General features: G+C 36.0%; 2 protein-coding genes across 2 annotated transcripts; one reads left to right on the top strand and one right to left on the bottom strand.

Moving 5' to 3' along the window:
- Positions 1 to 3727: 3727 nt before the first annotated feature.
- On the top strand, positions 3728 to 10210 carry LOC146139627 (ferroptosis suppressor protein 1-like). The gene is made up of 8 exons (XM_083391795.1): positions 3728 to 4285; positions 4926 to 5044; positions 5146 to 5271; positions 5574 to 5666; positions 6508 to 6616; positions 7135 to 7287; positions 8281 to 8481; positions 9511 to 10210. The coding sequence occupies exons 1-8, from the start codon at positions 4099 to 4101 to the stop codon at positions 9669 to 9671; spliced, it is 1149 nt and encodes a 382-aa protein (XP_083247921.1). The 5' UTR covers positions 3728 to 4098; the 3' UTR covers positions 9672 to 10210.
- A 217-nt stretch (positions 10211 to 10427) lies between these two features.
- On the bottom strand, positions 10428 to 16396 carry LOC146139626 (uncharacterized). Its single transcript, XM_083391796.1, has 5 exons — positions 16278 to 16396; positions 14929 to 15123; positions 14358 to 14615; positions 13464 to 13584; positions 10428 to 12388 (listed from the first exon to the last, which is right to left on the bottom strand). The coding sequence occupies exons 1-5, from the start codon at positions 16312 to 16314 to the stop codon at positions 12160 to 12162; spliced, it is 840 nt and encodes a 279-aa protein (XP_083247922.1). The 5' UTR covers positions 16315 to 16396; the 3' UTR covers positions 10428 to 12159.
- Positions 16397 to 19905: the final 3509 nt, after the last annotated feature.

The following is a 19905-nucleotide window of genomic DNA, read 5'->3' as shown; positions in this document are numbered from 1 at the left end:
CAAATATTGGCCGATATTATCAGTAAACCGATAGGTCTATCTTAACTGAAAACTGTTTGCGCGATGAAAGTTTTGCGCATTTAAGAGATTTTTTGCGGCTGGCCGCATTTTACACAAAATGCGCAGGTATGACTGCAACCGAGCAGAAAACTGCCGGAGGGGATAACACCTTACTATCCAACCTGGCACACCAGAATACAAAGTTTTGGTCTACCCAAATGATTTATCATTTAAAAGAGTTGTCAAAAAATTAAAAGTGCACGGAAGAAATAAATATAAGTGAATAAAATTAAATAACATTACTTGAACCACCTAAACCCAAAGAATGTTAGCAATATAAACCCCTGGACGAAAATGCGTTAATATTCTATAGACAACTACCCACCCCTCTACTATAACATATGGGAAAATCTGGTGCACATTAATTGTTTGGAGAAAAAATGCAGTTGCACTTGAAATATTTTCCATAATGGCTCTCAACATAAAATAGCGGGCGAAGTTTAGATTGCAATTCAAAAAAGTTCTAGCCTACACAGGTAAAATGTTCAAAAAATAGTAGTGTTTAACAATAAATGCATATGCGACAGGTTCTTACGATTCACTGATACCACAACAAATAAACTTTACTTTGTATAGGGACCTTCACTGAGTGAAACTCTACGAACATAGAAGTTCCACTGCAACAACCGCATACTCTGCATAAACAAATACCTTGCACACATACCAGAAGCAAAGGAGACCCAAACAAATTCAACCAACCACGATACGTTGTGAAATCAAAATGATCGCTCAAAAATTCCCGCTTTCGCTTACAAGTGCCTTTTTATTTTAAATGGGGTAATTCTGCTAGGTACAGAAAGGTAAAGTAGCGATTAATTAGGTGATATCATAATGATATTTTAAATTTAACTAGATATAGTCACCTAAATATTTTATGAAACTATGTTTTTATTTAAAAAACCTTGTATATTTGTAACTTTAGCAATGTAAATACAAAAAATTACGTTTCACGAGATTAGTTTTGACTTGGTATTTTATCCGAACAAAAAATGCTTTGGTACTAATTCTAACTTTAAACAAAATCTACATAAACGCACCTTTACCTTTACCTATTTTTGACATGAACAGATATCGAGAATATAACATTCCTATTTAAACTATAGCTTTCGAGATAAGGCAATTTTTACTTCATACGATTTTCGTAAGTCTTTTTAGTGGTTCAGTGGGAATTTTAAATTACACGTTTTGACAATTCACCCTAAATAAATGCAATTATATCGAGAAAAATCTATTTTTTTCAATAAACTTTAGGTGTTCTCCGAATTAAGGCACACACGTTTTTAATCACGTTCGTAGTTCAACAAACGATTCCTAAACTTTGTGCCTCAAGATATTCTTAAGGGCCGGCAAATTTTCGTAATTTTCAAAAATATCTCACGTGTGTTGCAACATGCCATGCAAACAATTAAGTATGCGAGATGTCAGTGTATACTATTGAACTGTTACACCTTACATTGTAGCAGTTGGATTGTTCACTTACGAAACTGCCGTAGACAATTTTTGTTTTTTACTTTGCCGCAAGCTAAAAAAAGTTTAAGAAACACTGAGTTACACATTTGTAAAAAAAGCTTGTAGCAGGTTTCTCTAGTGGGGCTACTCGTTGTATGATGGCATAAAGTTGAGGCTTAATTTTGTGACGTCTTTTAAAAGTTTATGCTCTTAACTTATAGGAATCATACTATAACGTTTAGTTAGACGAGCGTCGCGACGCGTTTGTATTTATTTCTATACCTTATCAAGTTTTCTAAATATAGGCGTAAACCGTAAAACACTTAAATTAGAGAACACTTCGTTTAAAATTTAGGTTTTCGATTTTCTTTTAACTAAATTTTAAATGAATGACTTGCCCCTATAACTATGCGGTGGTTGTTGTGCCGATTGGCCGATTGTCCCATGAATTCTTGAGGGACTGGCACATTATTATGGACAAGCAAATTTTCTAGTTATAAAAAATCGGTAAGCCGACCCAGCTTACGTGCTTTATAGTTTTGGCTGCTAAACATTAACCTGCCGAGTTGTCAAAGACCGGTAGTGCTATTTGCCGACGGTCGTAAAGTAGGAGAAGGAGTTGTATTATCGCCAGAACCTAACGTAATATTTCGATATAGCCTAGCCTACTTATGGCATATAGAGACGATAGGTTTAATATGGTTGTATAGTGTTTTCGCAGTAATGCGGTTCGCTATACACTTATAAAGTGCCGTTTCCGCCTAGATATGTTAAGGCAGTGTTTCTTAACCGATGCGAAATAGAATGTTGGAATAGGCGCACCGCAGGCAAATAAAAAATATTTTTCTATTACAAGGTTTATAACTGCTTATATGCCATCAAGTAAGTGATTGTAATTTCGGGTATTGCAGAATAATGAATAGTTTCCTGGCAACAAACAACTTTTTACAGGATGTCAATTGACGCAGTGTCAAAATGAAATGTTAAAACGTGTTGTTATACTGTCGGTCGTTCTCAAGTTTACAGTTTGATAGAAATGGTGACATGAGAAGTTTGACATCAGCAGGAAATATAGTAAGAAACGCGGTCAACTACTTATAGGGCTATACTTAGGCAACCAAGTATGAGAGTTCATTAAGCAGATTTGAAGTGCGCTTCAGCTTTTCCAGTTGCTTTGCGATTTATACCTTCCAGGCGTGTTTTCTGCACAACTTATTTGAGGTTTCAACAGTAAATTGGTAATTAATAAGCCGATACGCAAGATCAAGTAAATATAAACTTCAAGGCTTTCAACGAGAACAGATTTAAAAGTATGTGATTTCCACAAAAGCTATGGTTGCAAGTGTGGAACAAAAATCACAATAAAAGATATATTAATTGCATTTAACACACAGTTATTTGGTACTTACAGCTGCAGGCTATTAACGGAAATGTTCAATAATAACAACTCTGAAAAACGTGCGCGACTGACTCTACGAGTGAACAGTGTGACTGCTAATTTGCAGATAAATTGCCAGCACTTAAATAAGACATACCAGAAAGCGGTGGCTAATATTTCGTAACAACGCAGTTAAACACGAAACACCAACAGGAAGTTCTTAAGAAAGCGCACCCAGCAGTACAGCTTGGATAAAATGCACGCAGCTATCAGGCGGTTCGGCGTCACAATAGGCCAAGTTGTTGATCACATTGTTTAAGCTGCAGAAGTAGCACAAAAGGTTGCTGTGTGAACTGAAAACATACTTTTTAGTTTATTTCCATGGTAAAGATATAGGCTATAGCAGGGGTTCTTAACCTTTTTTGCATGTTTTGCCCTTTTAACAAAGATGAATATCTGATTTACTCCCAATATATAAAGTAGTGGTCATTTACTAAAAAACGCAAGTAACAAATTGCATCAGCTATATTCAGAGCGACGGCTACCCTTGCTTTTTGGCAACGAGTTTTCAATATCTGGTAAAAGGAGTAGGTAATGCACAACAAATATCAGATTTAACTCGGTTTCGTGCTTTAGATTTTATAGAAAGCAAGCCGCTTCGCATAGGTTAGTCATTTAGTTGAAGAAACGGAACCAGAATATTCAGAACTTGAATTACCTATTGGATTTAAAAACGAGCTGGGGTGAATTTACCCCAGGTAAAAAAGGGTCGGGCTATAGGGACACTTTTTGCTTATAGTATCTACAATCTCTTATTTAAAGTCGTTGACGTATACTATTTGTCATTTTAAAAAACGATTATCACTAGGGATGTCATTTTTATTTCTCCGTCTAACCATTGCTTATAGAAGATTGTTTTACCAAGTTTTACTGGGCGTATCATAAGAAAATCACTTATTTTATAAAAACAATCGCCAATTGCTATTATGATAGCCACAAAGGTTTTTTTTACAGTTACACAAACAAGCCTAAAAAAAATATGAAAGTTAGAAACTCAGTTGTTTTGATGCATTTTTGTCAAGGCTATATCTTATATAAAGCACAAACAGAGTTGATCAAAGTTTTAGTTGAGTCGTTAGGCTACCCATCCTCAGTGTGTTTTCCATCCTGTAGTATTTACGATTTGTTTGTAGAAACTAGGCTGTAAATAAATGGGTGGTGCTCTGTCGTCGGTAGCGCACCAGGATGGCATGCACGTGGTTGTGGTCGGTGGAGGTTACGGTGGAGCCTACTTGACCGTACTGCTCCGGAAGAAGAACCTCTGCAAGGTGACCTTGATCGACCCCAAGGATTGCATGATCCACTGCGTGGCCGCTTTGCGCGCCTCGGTTGAAGCAGGTGAGCTATGCGATATTGCTTATCGTGATTATTTCTCCGAATTGCTGTTTAAAATTATTAACACTGAATATTGTGTGACAGTTCAATGATGTTAAAATTTTTAGTGTTTCTTAAAACTTCGTAGTTGTTGTTAACAATTGTACCAATAGCTGTGCTGAATTTGTTCTGTCGTGTTCGTAATACCAAACATGTTGCAAAAAATTATTATCAGCATGCACTATACCAAGGGTGGCCAAATAAACAAGATCAACGTCAAAGTATGTCCAAATAATATTTATAAATGACATTATACCGCGAAATGTGCGTCGCGTCTCATTCTGAATTAAAATTTTGTCCATTTAATCAAAAAGGCACATTTTTTCGCGCATCGTGCGACCGACCGCTTTGTGGGAGTGAGCAAAAACTGGAGTAATTGGCTATTCTTTTCTATTCGTTGTATAAGCCTTAAGGTGTGGCTCTTTGCGATTAACTAAGGAAGAAATGCGGCTCTTGGTATCTGGCTGGTTGGCCACCCTGTACTATTCGAATATCTTGTGATAGTTTTCGGTAAAGTTCTTCAAACCGTCGTATTGTCGTTAACAGTTGCACCAATAGCTGTGGCGAAATGTGAGTTTATCATGTCTATATTTAACTGCAACAGGATACGCCCGGAACGTATTTGTTCCGTACGACGAAATGGTTGGAGATTCGTTCGTGAGAGGAAAAGTCGTTAAGTTAGATACACTCAACAAAACCGTGATCCTAGAAAGCGGAGTAAAGGTGGGTGAGGCGCCAAAGCTCGTAAAGATAACATTAAGATAAGAACAAGAATGTCATTTCTAAGTTTCTCTTAAACCCCAACAATTACTTTGAATCTGTAGATATGCTACACACACTTGGTAATAGCCACGGGAACCACATCGCCATTTCCCGGTAAAATTGTTGGAAGCAACCCAAGTGTGGCCAAAGAAGACGGGATTGCCATGTACGAGGAATTCAGAAAAAATGTGAGAGTTAAATATAATATCATTTAAACACTAATGCAAATACGACGGTCTGTAAAGCTGGTTTCCATGTTGCAACTTCAATCCCGTCTGAACCATTATGTAGCCTACATGTACGGGCAGACAGCCGATATCCTCTTATAACTTATGTTATTTTGAGACTCTTGCTTTAAAAAAACTTTTTGCGACTAACCAAAAGTTCCATGTCCTACAAAACAGACGTTCAATAATCTAAATCCCTTGGTGCTTGTTTATTGAATATCTGAGAACTCTCACAAAATAACTAACAGACTGCTGTTTTTAAGATTGAAACGTCCAACAACGTGGTTTGTGTGGGAGGCGGGGCAGTGGGCGTGGAACTTGCTGCTGAAATCAGGACGACCTATCCTAACAAGGCGGTAAGTTCGCATTTCCTAAAATGTTCACCATTTAACTCGAACAGTTTCTTTTCAGCGTTCAATCCGTTAACTTATCGCTTATACCAGTGTTTCTCAACCTGTGGGTTGCGACTCCCCCCCCCCCCCGTTAAAAAATATTGGGATTTAATTTGCTTGAGTCGCCGGCTGCAGTGATTTACGTGTTTATATTTGTTAACATTGGTCCAGAGCAAGATTTCCTCAAAAATGAGATGAGAAAAATGTGGATTAATTAAAAAGACATGGCTTATGTTAATAAAATTCGAATATATTTGTGCTATGTTTTATTCACTTATATAAAGTTTAGTGAATAGATTTGGTCGTCAAAAGGTTTGCTGTTATATTTACGCGTAATGATTTGGTCGCCGCGAAAAAAGTTTGAGAAACAGTGGCCTCTGTACTTTCCGTGTCCCACAATGGCGTTAAGTTACCAGGTAAATATTGTTATTAAAATGTTAAGAAAAGGGATGCTAATCTTAATGATACTTGTTTACATAAAACTTTATCCTAATTTAATAAGAGATGTCATCTTCAGCAGAATTAGAAACTTATCGTTTAGAAACTTATCATGCTATGGGGAAAGACGTTTATAAACTTATTATGTTCTAGACATATTGATTGACATTGCTGATATTTCTAAGAGTTCTTTACCCAGAAAAATGAAATATTTTACTAGGCTTTGCAAAGTTTATCTATATGCTCTTAATTAAACCAATATATATATATGCAATACTGTTTGAGCTGTAGGCCTAAAGTTTGTCAGTTTGAAAAAACTATTTTCCAAAGATGCTTTGCGAATACAGATCTCTTTGATTGTTTTTAGGTTACCCTGATTCATTCAAGTAGAACACTAGCAAGTGAACGACTGAAACCCGACGTTCAAGAATCTCTTCATAGCGGTTTGCAGGAACTGGGTGTGACGTTACTACTAAGTAAGCAATCCAATTTATAAAGTGATTTTTTCAAAGTCAAAAACACCCAGGCGTATATCTGACGTAGGCTAATTGCCTTGTACTACGCAAGACGTCTTTACTATTTTAATTTAAAAATATAACTTTATGTAAATTTAGATCCCAACATAACTTTGAACGCCTATACATTTTTTAATACAAAACTATTTTAAGTATTGTGATTAAACTGTAGAAAGTGCCATCTTAGACCCAGTAATAAACAGCAATTCACCTAGCATATACGTTTAGTTACAGTGATGAACATTATAAATTGTTGACGAAAAGTTTTTGCCAAAAAATCGCTGATAGTTTGAAAATATATTGTGTTAGTTGTAATATTGTCAAACCAGTTAGTCCGGTCTAATAAAGTATATCAAAAACATTTTAAATCTTTACCACGTTTGACTGGTTTTTAAGCCTCTCTTTTTCCAATGTTTCGCTTAGAAAATCACAAATATACTGAAATCACAAAAAGCTTTAAAATGTCTATACTTTTTCAGACGAGCGAGTAGTGAACTTAACTCAGTTGACCTTGAGCAAGTATTCCAAAGGTCAGGTTGTAAAAACGGAAAGCGGGAAGGGAATCGTCGCCGACTTGGTTGTAACTTGTGTCGGCAACAAAGTAAACACGGATTTCTGCAAGGATTCCCTAGGTCAGAGTCTACTTCACATTATTCCTTGCTGAGGAGCATAATGGTTGGAGGTTGTAGTAAGACGTAATAAGAATATCAAAGCCCATACAGAAGTAGGCTATGTTGAAAATGAATAAAGAGTTATTCGAAACGTTCAAAATGATACCTACTTCTGTATGGGCTTTGATATTCTTATTACGTATTCCTTGCTTAGTTTTTTGTTTTTGAGCAGATGCCCGACGCCTATAGTGGTAGTATCGGTACTCGCCCGATACTAGGGCGGTTTCGATGCTGATTCGATTACAAATTATTATAGGAATTTCAGCCATGATTTGCGATAGAGTTCAGCAATTTCTACTTACCTTAACCATAAACAGTTAGGTTAACAAATTAAGGAAAGTTTTGCTCGTATAGGTATAGCAATGACGTCATTTGATATCGGATCTCGTTATACTTTTTTTTTAAATATCGGGTATCGGACATCAGTATCGGAATAGAATATCCAATATAGGACGTCCCTACAGAAACACCTTACTAATTTGGTTAATTTGGCTCGGCACCATTAGTGGCGTGTTCATTAAACAATTTTATTTTTTTGTTAGTTTGCTGCCAAAAGTATTGCATAAAACCAAAGAGTTATTTTGGCTTTTACGCTAATATTTGGCTTTTAAGCTAATGAATTGCAACGACAATGCCTCTAACTTGTTTTCTACAGACTTGTTCAACGCATATTTAAACATTAATTAATAAGAGAACCTATATATAATCCGAATAATATATAATACGCATTTTATTTTTCGCATAGTTGACCACATCAATCAAAAGCAGCTCCTATGGTAATTGTTATAATTGCAATTACAGAGGAGCTGCATTTGATTAATATTATACAATACTTCGTAGCAACAGTTTATATATTGAGTTGACTAAGTGAAAAATTTATAAAATTAGCTTGGTTAAAGTTTAAGAAAAACCTTGATTTTCAATAATGTTTTTCACAAGTGCTGTGATTTTCAGACAGCTCAATGACAGAACGGGGCCAACTGCGAGTCGACGACTTTTTCCGGGTGGCAGACCAGAGCGACCTCTACGCAATCGGCGACGTCACGGATATCGACGAGGAGAAGATGTGTTACGTGGCGAAGCAGCACGCCGACCTTCTGCTAGACAACTGGATCGCCGAGCTTTCGGGCAAGGAAAAGAAGCCTTATCAAAAAGGTTTGAAAACACGCACTTTAAGGGAGCGTAAATAATTTAAGCCAGTTTTGTAAACACGTCATTTTAAAATAACTTAAATCCCAGTCAAGTCATTTGTAAAATATCTTAAGTCCAAGTCAAATCTATTCGAATAAATAACAAGCCAAGTCCTAGTACAAGTCATAGGTTGCGCAAGTCAAGTCCCAGTCAAGTCATAATTAAAGCAAGTCAACTTCAAGTCACGTCCCTGCCGTCAAAATAAAACGTTAAACTAATGGTAATAAATCTCGTACGACTATAGACAATAACTAAAAACTAAGAAAAACGCAACATACAACAAGCAAACTGTTTTATGTGCAAACATTTGGATAAATAGCTTGATTTTATAAAAAAGACTCACAGAAAACACTTCAGTTACTTAAGTGCACTTAAGTCAAGTCATTGACTTACGTCATTTCGCTTTTGGTGCTTAGCCAGCAGTTGGTGAAGTTTATATCCTGTGTGCATTTGCGCTTTGTTTACACTAAATCACACTAAGCAGTTTGCTCGATGACACGCCTAAGTTGCAGAAGCTGATTCGAAAATAAATTTTGTTTAGAATTTTGAATATATTCTAATTCTGTCTCTTAAATGCTTTGGTGTTCTTTGTTCAGCGTTAAACATGTATATTTCAGTGTATAAAATCAGCCATTCTCAAACTATATTACTTGCTGATTTTAGGTTTCATAAGAGTTGATTCGGAGAGTTGGTTATTTCATTAAATGTGCTTTTACTACACTCTTCGTCTTCTGTTCGCAAATAATTTTTTTAAATAATTTCCAATAACAAAATCTTGCTGAAAAATACCGGTTGCTTACATATAGTATTTAAAGCAAAGTATAAAGTATCACCAAAGGGTCGAAATTATTGGGTCTAATATTTGCCTGATAATGAATCTCATAAATCGACAATTTACTCGATATTTTTGGCTTTAAAATTTATTATCAAGCTACATTACGGATCCGTGCACAGTGCAACTAACATTGGCTTATCTCTGTATTTTTATTTAAGGGTCCTTTGTTATGCTGGTTCCGCTGGGTAAGAACGGCGGTGCTGGCGAGTTTAAGGGTTTCAGCTTGGGCAGCTTCGTCGTAAAGTTCCTGAAGGGCGACCTGTTCACCGGCACAATATGGGGCGATATGGGAATGAAGCCGCCCAAGCCGCAAAGCTGATCTCATACTTGAGCATGATGTGTAGTTCTATGATGAATTTATACAGGCCGTTTACACGTCTAAGCGAAACACTATATTTATGGCGCCGTTGTCACAATTGTCGTACGCCTCTGGGTGATTTTTTCCTTCCATAACTATTTTTGTTTATTGTTCCACCAGGAAAGTTGTATTACATTTTGGTATGACTTTACAATTTGGAAGAGGTTTAAAAGTATTTCGTTTATTAGTTCGCTTCCTCGTAAAAAAATTACCCAACAAGTTAATTAATCAATTGATACATCAAGTATATCGTCAGGAATTGTGTGAATTTGAGTTGTATTGTCGTATTTGAAATTGTATTTCTCGACATTTATTCTGCTCGAACCGCGATATCGAGCTAGAAGACTAAAAAAATATCGTAAAAAATGATTTAGTTGTATCATTCGAAACTAGTATTTTTTATTTTCTTAACCATTTTATGTATAATAGTTGTTTATATTAGCATAAATAAGTTTGTGATTATGAATATAAGCCATGTCTTCGCATTTCTTACGCAAAAAATCTTGTTCACTCAATAAATATGAATCGTATACAACAATTGCCGTGAGAGACCAAATCAAATTAAACGGCAAACCATGGATTGAGAAGAAAAAATAGATTTCTGTGTATTTCGGGGGAAAAATATGTGGCTATATAGTTCAGCCAGCTATTATCTACCTTACAACCTAAGCGTAAATATAGCAGCTCTGAATTGCAATTTGAGTAAGTTATTGGCAATAGGCATTAGTAATTTTATTTGTCTGCGAAAACGAAAAGCACGTTTATAGTATTTTTCCTTTTTCTATTACAATTTTTAAAGCAGTTGGTTAGTATTTTCGATACCTTCAAAAACGGCTTTCGGGCGAAGAGTTGAGAAATAAAGAGTTGATATTGCAAATATCTAGGAAACAATGAAGTGATGTCAAGCGTAGAATCCGGCGTTTGACGTATAGTTTCGGTGACATAATAGTACTGTAAGCGATAGAAATAGTATGCGGCTCATCACGTAAAAAAACCCAGAAGTGTTAGCGTGCACGTTCGTTTTGTTTGTACAGCATAACGCTAGAAACAGAAAGCTCTTTAGGTAAAGCATTTTGAAATAAAATAAAATGTAGATTGAAATACGGTATACAAACTTACAATAGCACGTCCTTACCCTAAGAGTCTTAATCCAGTTGTCATCCGATTTAATACATACGCGAAGTTTTTAAAAATCGTACCGGCCTTTTTGTGGTGACAATTAAATCCCTAATAAATAAATAATTTGACCCATTCTATAACTGACAATAAAACGTATCACGTATTCGGATTCTCTGTTTCGTATAGTATAGTTTGTTAGAGGCAGCATTATACTTACCATATTGTCATATATTGGTCTTAAAACATATCACCTTCACTTTTAATTAAATGTCAAATAATTGAACACAGACAAATGCGCAGAAAAGAATTAAAGTATCACATCGTTTTCACGACATCGTCAATGACTTTTAACTTGATGGCGTCACAAGCGAAGCTAACATATCTTTAGAAATAGAAGGTCCCATGAGTTCCGTGTGTTTTGTTGGCACATTGGATGTATTGACGATTTCAAACTGTTGTACAGCACGCTTTTTGAAGAGACTTTTGCGAAGACTTATGCGGACCATTAGTGTTAAACACGGTGGTCGGCTTTTTGTCGCGGCTCAAAGTACTCTTTTCAGAGCTATTGAAGGCCCACTACGTAAATACAACAAAACATCAGTGGCGAATTCAGAATATTTGATTTTGGGGTGAAATACTACACGGCTCCTCGATGCCCAAAACACTGCAATGGCATAATGTGAAACATATTACAAAACGCTGGCTATACGCGCGAAACGCTAACATTTTTTCGTTTAAGTATAGTTAAAGTTGGCAAAAAATATAGTTCGAAAGGCTCATAGGACCACACTTGACACGTAGACCTTTCCAAGCTGGACTAAAAATATTCTATGCCACACTAACTTTTAAAATAAAGTGCCATGAATTGACGGCTTCCACGCGGACCACAACTACATTATAACACTAAACTATCCCAAAGTAACTCGCGGCCCACTAAAAATAGCTCGGCGGCCCACATTTGGGCCACAAACCACAGTTTGCCGACCACTGGTTTAACACATCACAGTGCAATCGTTCACGAAACTTATTTATAAACTTAATTTGGCGCTTCTATAATCTAAATCCATAGATCGGTCGTATTCCGCAACTGTTACATAATGCTCTTTCAAAAATATTTAGCAGCACGAATCGGGTATAAATATCCTCACATGCATATGTTTGGATTCTCAAAGAATATTTGTGTGTGTGTTCCTTTGACCAAGTGTTGAAAAAAAAGTTATTAAAATAAATACACCCAAGTCTTAGGTGGCGTGTGCGCTCTGTGTACTGCACCAAAAATACTGGTCATATATCGGCCCGCTTGTGGCTTGTCACGCCATGTCGTATATGGCTAGCGTTTGAGCTGGCTGTAAAGTTCGACCTCGCTCGATTTCGGACCCACTGTGTCATATGATCCTTGCGATTGTGACGTCACATCCTGCTGGGTGCCGTTGTCAATGGTGACGCTACCGTTTTCGGTGCCGGGTGGATTTCTTGCGTTGTGGGATGGTTGAGCAAAGCTGTAGTCGTTTCTTATCACCGCCAGGGTCCTTGACTTTTGCAGTAACTGGCTCGTTTTCCTGCATAACAATAAATTATAGCAGAATCAGTGCTTTTAAACCTGTGGGTGGTATGGACTTGTGCGGATGAAAAAAATTGTAATGCGGATAACAAACGTCGTGCGGATGAAAATGGTTTATATTATTATTTTTCATTATGTGTTATACAGTAATCAAATAAGCTGGTGCGCCCACTTATACTTTACAGGTGCAGTAATATAGTCTCACAGTGGTTCATTGCAGCTTAAGCTATCTATTTTATATCGGTCAAGGCTTGGGCTTACGGTTTTAATACACAAACCCTTTCATTGTTATATCACCTGTAAAACTAAAGGTTGCAAACATAGCCTACTGTGCTTGTTTCGTGCGGATGGAAATTTTACGAATGAATGGTGCGAACGGTTCTTTCAAAAGTTTAAAGGCAATGCGCTGAATAATGGTTTGCATTTTATTTCAACATAAATACCCCTTGTGCCGAAAATACAGTCATCCGATATGACAACAAAAATGATGTTACTGTGTCAAATTTTGTTTTATACAAAGGTTGAAAAGTGGTGTTTCAGGTTGTTAATCAAAACAAAATTTTGTTGCAGTGTTTTTCAAATTCAGTGTTTTGTAAATAAAATATATTTTAAGGTAGAAAAAGGAAAACACGTGGCTAAAATTTACCACTTAATTTGTATCGCCTGGTCGTGCGAGGATTTTAATTAGTTACAAGTAACCCTATATTAATTACATATATGTTATGCATACATTATATGTTTTAACTTTCGGGCGCAAATGTTGAAACTATATAATGCGAATTACAATGCCCAAAAGTAAACACAGAAAAAAGACCATCAAAAATTATATTTATTACTGTTGAACTAAATGTCAAGTTTTATTATTTTGAAGGAAAGTCGCTGACTGAAAAGTTTAGAAGGCCCAGCAGGTGTAATACATTTGGTATAGGCGAATTATTAGGCCCATGTCAGCAAAATTTTTTTACACATGAAGAATAAGCTTTGGACATTATTTTACCAAGTTACGTTCTTCTCGACTCTTTTCGAAATCATCCAAATTTTACAGCTGAAATTTTGATATGCGTTTTACTCACCAATAACGAATACCAAGGACGATTGCTATGATTGCTGCCACACAGAGTAAAGCCACAAGGACGTAAATCTCTGGCTGCCCGTTGGAAGGACATATATTGTCATCGTTATCTTGCCTTTCATCTATAAATAATAATAAAAATAGATGTTTTTAACCTGATAGTTTACCTCCTGAGTAGTTAATTTACAGAGCATTTAGTTCGACGTAGCTTGATTAAGTTATGAAGGTAATGTGTAAATGGTTTGGATGTTTTCCATCTTTAACCGAGATGACAAGAAGGCAACGATGTTGTGTGATATGAGTTTTGGGTAGTTTGCTTAAAATGTCCCCAATGTTTAAACAATATTTTTTTCCGCATTCCAGTCCATTCCCTGTCCTAACCCACGCTATGGGAAAATTGCCTAACAATCAATCAGTGACGTCATTTAGCGTAGCTCCTTGTCAGCATAGTCATACAACAACGGTTTTTCGGCGTATATACCCTGCATATTTTCGATTTTTAGATAGTACTGGCTTGAATACATTTCTTGTTCGATATGTTATACATTATATTTTTTATGAAAGTACGACATCGTGTCTTATATAAACAGATTGGCAAACATACAAAAATATGAGTGCAAAATGGGGCAAAACGAAATACTTCAAATTACCGATATAAGTTATGTGGCATGAAGAATTCCCCCCCCTTCACGCCCCCCAAACCCACACTCCCTATAATGGAAGGTGTGTAGGTATTTAAATGTTTACACCATCACTACTTTATCTTGGGTTCGCTTGTGGGCGTTAACTGTTGCTACGGAATTTATCACCAAACTTATATTTAATGAATTCCAAGTGAAACTAACATTCGGGGAGACTAATAAGTACAGTCTCGCCAATGCTCTAATTCGATTACCTTTCGTTTGGTTTTCTGCACGTTGCTTGGTTTGGGTGCAGTTGATAAACTCATATTCAATTCTCATTGCGAATTTGCTGCCAGATGTTACTTCTATAATCGGCGGCCATGACACGACTTGAAATTCGGTGCAATTCTGTGTCAGTCGCCCGAAAGGTTTTTTGCAAGTGTTGTTACTGTGTTGGTAGATTCCGCAGAAAGGAGAAACGACCCCTGAATATTGAACATCGTTGCTGCCGAATGACGGTAGCCGTGCACCTAAAAAGCACACAGAAATAAAGTTTTTGATTGTCTGCGTGTGTAGGAATTTAATAGTAAAACGCTCCGAAAGAATTTAATAGTAAAACGCTCCGAAACTTCTATACTTCCAAATCATGGGTACGGTACCTATTCCAATTAAGTATATCATCCAGTGTAAAATTAATTAAATCATACTCTACATTTTTGTCACTCTTCTATCTTTGAGTATAATCAATACATTACCAAACCATTAAACAGTTTATATTTTGGATTTAGATTAAGCTTTAATCAACTTTTTTACGTTTAGTTATATTACAAGTCAAATACTTACCAGCAGGTAGTTTAACGCTATCATCATTGCTGTAACTCAATAGATAGAGGCGTTTGATTATGAAAACACTTGTTATTGGATCCTTATATTCGTTAAACGTGAAGTTACATCTTGTCGGATTTTTTCCGGGATGGAATTGAAGAACTCCTTGGTTTGGGCTCATGCACCCCTTCTGAGAGAATCCGCAACTTAAAACTAAAAAAGTTGTTCTTGTTGAGAACGATTATTTACATTTTATTTTTTTCACTATATGGACCATATCGTTCCGCTAAAATTGAAACAGTTTTGAACCCTTTTATATATTCAACAAGTTACTATATGTAGTTACATCCTTTAAAACAGTGCTGCGGAGTCCGACTCGACGGAGTCGGTTTGTTTTGCTGGGTCGGATTTGAGACTCGATTTGCCGAGTTCGACGTTGCGCAAGTTCAAATCTATAAGGCCGAAAACTGCAAATCCGAAAGGTGGAGTTAGGCTGGATCCCCACCGGACGCCGGACCTTAGACACGACGCGACGAAACATGTCTGACTGAAGACTTGTCGCGTCTTGCCTAAAAGCGACTCTGTCCAATCCCCACCGACAAAGCGCGCGAAAATTGAACCGGTCAAAGCTAGGCGATATAATTCAGTTGTGATCATGGCGAAGGCAAATAACGTGTAAATTTTGGAAGAAGTATGTATTTGGAAATGTAGCCAGCAGTTTATACGACAACACAAGTAGTGGGTACACCCTATTTGTGAAAAAAGAAGGGGTTTTTCGACCGTTCCAGGAATATATTTTTATTGGAATTCAAAAAGCATTTTCAGACACGGTAAACGCGGCTATCTCGCTGAAAACGCGCTTAGTCGTGTCTATGTTTGCTGTGCGTAGGATTTGCATCAAGTCTGGTCGGTGGAGACGCGACAACAAAGAAATAGCGTTCCATCTCATTAGTCGCGATCAGACTGCTTTAAAGCGTTTTTGTCTAACCGGTGGGGATTCAGCCTAACATATAAGGTGAAATATGTTTCAACCTGTCGGGTAAGTTATATAACACCCCTATCAGCGGATTGTTGTATATCCACCCTATTTAGTTTACGTACATAAATCAGTCTAATACAGGTTGTAGAGTCGGGGAAAGACTTATGGGCTCAATGAATTTGATAAGTCTACAGCAGTCGGATTCAAGACCCGGGCTGCAGTTATGTTTTCGGCTGGAATCGGACTCATGTTATTTTTAACCGGCTCCGCAGCCCTGCATTAAAATACCCAGTTTAAGTAAACATAAATTTCATAGCAGGTGACTCAAAAGGAAAGTCTTGGCTTATTTTAGACACTCTGTATAATAAAACTTGTAATAAATACTTACGGCTAAAACTGACAACAAAAGTTGCGATGTGCTTCATCTATTTTGCTTCAATAGAGCCTGTCGGTGAATTAGTGATGCTGAAGCTTGGCAACTGGACAGTATGCTCAATTCAACTGAAATTATTTATTAAGGCTATCTGTGCAAGATAAATCAATCATTAGTTCACTCCCTAAATCTGAATCGGCTTAGGACATTCGGATAACAGCCAGTTTGCAATTTAAAATATATTTTACAGAAACGTAATTAACCATTTCTTTAAGTTAATGGTGGACCTAGCACGCTTATACTAACAAAAAAAAACGTTGCAAATAACTTCACAGTGGGGCAACTTGGTATTTTTGGTTTCTCGTTGGTATAAAGATAGTAAACGCTTTTAGAGCGTGCGTAAGTTTACAACAATGCATTTTAAAGTTAAGAGTGGCAACTTCCGGGTGTGACGCACGGCTTAGTGTCGCGAAAAACTTTCTTGTATGTGCTACCAGCGAACTCACGACATTTCCTCTGGAGCTCACTCAACTTTTAACGCTTCTATTTAAAAAGTACTAACCAAAACACAAACCAATTGAATCGAATAGGTAGTGAGATTTCTGTAGGCTATATTTCCAGAGTGCTTTCCCAACTTTTATCAGTTTCGTTTGAACCTAGCACAGAATTCTGTATTACATTTACCTATATAATTAAAACATAGGCCTACTACAAAGGCATTTTGATTAGTGCCAAGCGCGATTTTTTTGGCATTTATATAAGTAAAATACATTTTTTAGGCATGGCCTCGAAAAGACGTCACTTGAAAAAAAGACGTCACTTGGAAATAAGGCCAAGTCAAGTCTTTATGAATTGATAACAAGTCAAGCCGCAGTCCAAGACATCAGTTGCCCAAGTCAAGCCCAGTGAAGTCAAAGTTGAACAAGGTGTCAACAGCAAGTCAAGACCTTTGTCATAAAAATAAAAGTAAAATTATAAAAGTATTAAACTTTTCCGATTATGAGCAATAAATTGACTGAAAAATAACCAAAACGCAACAAATAACAAGAAAATTATTTTATGTATGCAACAATCGAGATAAATAATCCAATTATAAAAAAATTGCTAAATAAACCCTTTATTTCACAAAGGTCGTTTGTCCAAATGCTTTGAGTAAAGTAAAGTCGAGTCATTTTGCACAAAAGACTTTAGTCGAATCGTTTTAAAACTGTGACTTAATTAAGCCACTGCAGCATTGTCTAACACCATACCTGTTTTTTTGCGCAAAAAAGAGGCTTATAGTAAAGTCTGTAACGTGATAAAAAAAATCTAGTCCTTCTAGCAAAGTTTTTTTCATACAATACGGGTACCGGGGTATACACTTTATACAATATTATTTCTTGCAGTACACCACAAACAACCCCTGAAATGGGCCTATATAGATTTGGCTGCCATCAGAACGAGGAGTGACTCATGGCACATGTCTACAATCACTGACAAAAATAGTTTTGTGGGATCAGACAGAAGTATTTATAGCAGGGATGACCCATTTGGCCTCACGTCGTGACCCACCACACATTTTTAAGGACCAGTGTTGTAATCACTTAATCAATGACTTAAGTCAATGACTGCACTTAAGTCGCTGTTTTTAAATGACTTGACTTGACTTAAGTCATTTGGGCAAAATGACTTGACTTGACTTAAGTCTTTCGGAGAAATGACTCGACTTGACTTAAGTCTTTTCAACATATGACTTGGGTTGAAATAAAGTATTTCTTTAAGTATTTTATTTATAAAAGTGAGCTATTTGTCCAAATTTTGGCACAAAAAACAAATTACTTGCTATATGTTCCGTTTTCCTTATTTTTTAGTTCAGTTATTGTCCATATTCATGCGAGTTTAAAAATTCTAAGAGTTTTAACGTTTTATTTTTATGACAAGGACATGACTTGAAGTTGACTTGCTCTAATTATGACTTGACTTGCGCAACTGATGACTTGGACTGGGACTTGACTTGTTATTTATTCAAAAAGATTTGACTTGGACTTAAGTTATTTTGCAAATAACTTGACTGGAACTTAAGTCATTTCAAAATGACTTGTTTACAACACTGTTAAGGACCCACTTGTCTATTTAGAAATGCCGAAATATTATCAATATTGTTTCAAGAATAAATGAACAAAAAAACAATTATTGGTTAGATAGCACTATAAATGTTGAAAAACCTGGTTAAACCATGCTGATAAGCTTTCTGCTGAACTCCAGCAATCCCATAAAAATACTGAAGCATTTGTTAACTATTTAGGTTCTTACTGTTCGTCGGAATTCGAATTTGGAAATCGTCGAAAAACCCTAAATCACTAACCCAGGCAATAACACTTGAAACATATAGTTAAATATATCCTCACTTCTAAAGTAATTATTAAAAAGAAATTAGTTTATTTGCGTATTTTCAGAATAAACTTTTGGACATAGATTATCATATTGCTTGTTTTTTAGATAATCGTTCTAATTAATGTCAAAATGTTTATAGGTCTACCATCCAATGGCTGACAAAAAAACAATTTAAAAAATAGGACATGAGTATACATACTGATGTGAACCAGTTCAACATAAAGTTTTACTTTAAGATTGTTGATCACATCTTTTTAAAGAATTCATACGGTAAAATAAACAAAAGTAACATGAAATTAAACACCATGTACATTTGGTGTTTTATTAATTTTTTTTAATGCTAAACATTGAAAATAAATTAATTTAAACTCATTCTGTTACCGAAAAGTCGTTTTATTTTAAACTATATACCGGTACATCTGTAGGCGCATTTTACAACAGTTTGCTAATAAAGTTTTATTTTCAATTTCCAATATTTTAATTTTACTAAACAACCATAACTGTTACGTCACTATACTTTAAATAGAGATAATGGCTGCAAATTAAGCAAAATTTTGTTATTAAAATTGAGATTATTGAGTTGGTAGAGACAGGACGTGTTTTTGAAAAGTGTTGAAAAAAGTGATATTTATCTGTTCAAAAGAGCTTTAGTTTATTATTCATTCAGCTGAATCGAATTCCCTTCCATTTGGTTGGAGAGAGAATGAGTATTCCGCGCGGTGAAAGTTTTATTTATCAACAAAAGAAGAACATCTATGGTAAGTATGGAAGCGAACAACCACGCAAAGAGAGAAATTACAGGGGCGGAGAGAATGCCCTCAACAACCTGGACGGCAAGAAGAAAGAAACTAGAGAAGCAATCAAGAAGAAGTCTGACCAAACAAGTGTTTTCCTAACTGAGGTAGGCTTGTTGATTGGTTAGGAACAAGTTAAGAAGTAAAAAACTAAAAAAAATTGACTATGAACACCTATTAACCATGCGTGAAAACGAATTCCTTTGGAATTCTGTTAAAATATTGACTTTTTAAGTGGTAGCTTATCTTATGTAAAATTCAAAAAATTGCTTTTGTAAAATAAATTTACATTTTTTTGGTAAAAACTTATTTTTAATTTTGTTTCCATGGCAATGTTCAGGTAGCCTATCACGTGTCAGGTAGCCTATCACGTGATTCCGACCAGTTTTCTGATCTAAGTTTTTAAAATGCAATTTTGTTATTGTGACGTAACAATGACCTTAGTTTGATCTGCATAAAATACTAAATATTCATGC

Source organism: Ascidiella aspersa, chromosome 6 (assembly GCF_963924565.1).
Source record: "Ascidiella aspersa chromosome 6, kaAscAspe10.2, whole genome shotgun sequence".
NCBI lineage: Eukaryota > Metazoa > Chordata > Ascidiacea > Phlebobranchia > Ascidiidae > Ascidiella > Ascidiella aspersa.
This window is presented reverse-complemented; position numbering and strand designations above follow the sequence as displayed.

Excerpts from the sequence above, each read along its gene's own strand:
- LOC146139627 (XM_083391795.1), top strand. The coding sequence starts at position 4,099 with ATGGGTGGTGCTCTGTCGTCGGTAGCGCACCAGGATGGCATGCACGTG. Across the intron at positions 5,667-6,507 it reads CGACCTATCCTAACAAGGCG|GTTACCCTGATTCATTCAAG; the intron begins GTAAGTTCGCAT and ends GATTGTTTTTAG. Across the intron at positions 8,482-9,510 it reads AAAGAAGCCTTATCAAAAAG|GGTCCTTTGTTATGCTGGTT; the intron begins GTTTGAAAACAC and ends TTTTTATTTAAG.
- LOC146139626 (XM_083391796.1), bottom strand. The coding sequence starts at position 16,314 with ATGAAGCACATCGCAACTTTTGTTGTCAGTTTTAGCC. Across the intron at positions 15,124-16,277 it reads TTTTGTTGTCAGTTTTAGCC|TTTTAAGTTGCGGATTCTCT; the intron begins GTAAGTATTTAT and ends CAACTTTTTTAG. Across the intron at positions 12,389-13,463 it reads GTCCTTGGTATTCGTTATTG|GAAAACGAGCCAGTTACTGC; the intron begins GTGAGTAAAACG and ends ATTGTTATGCAG.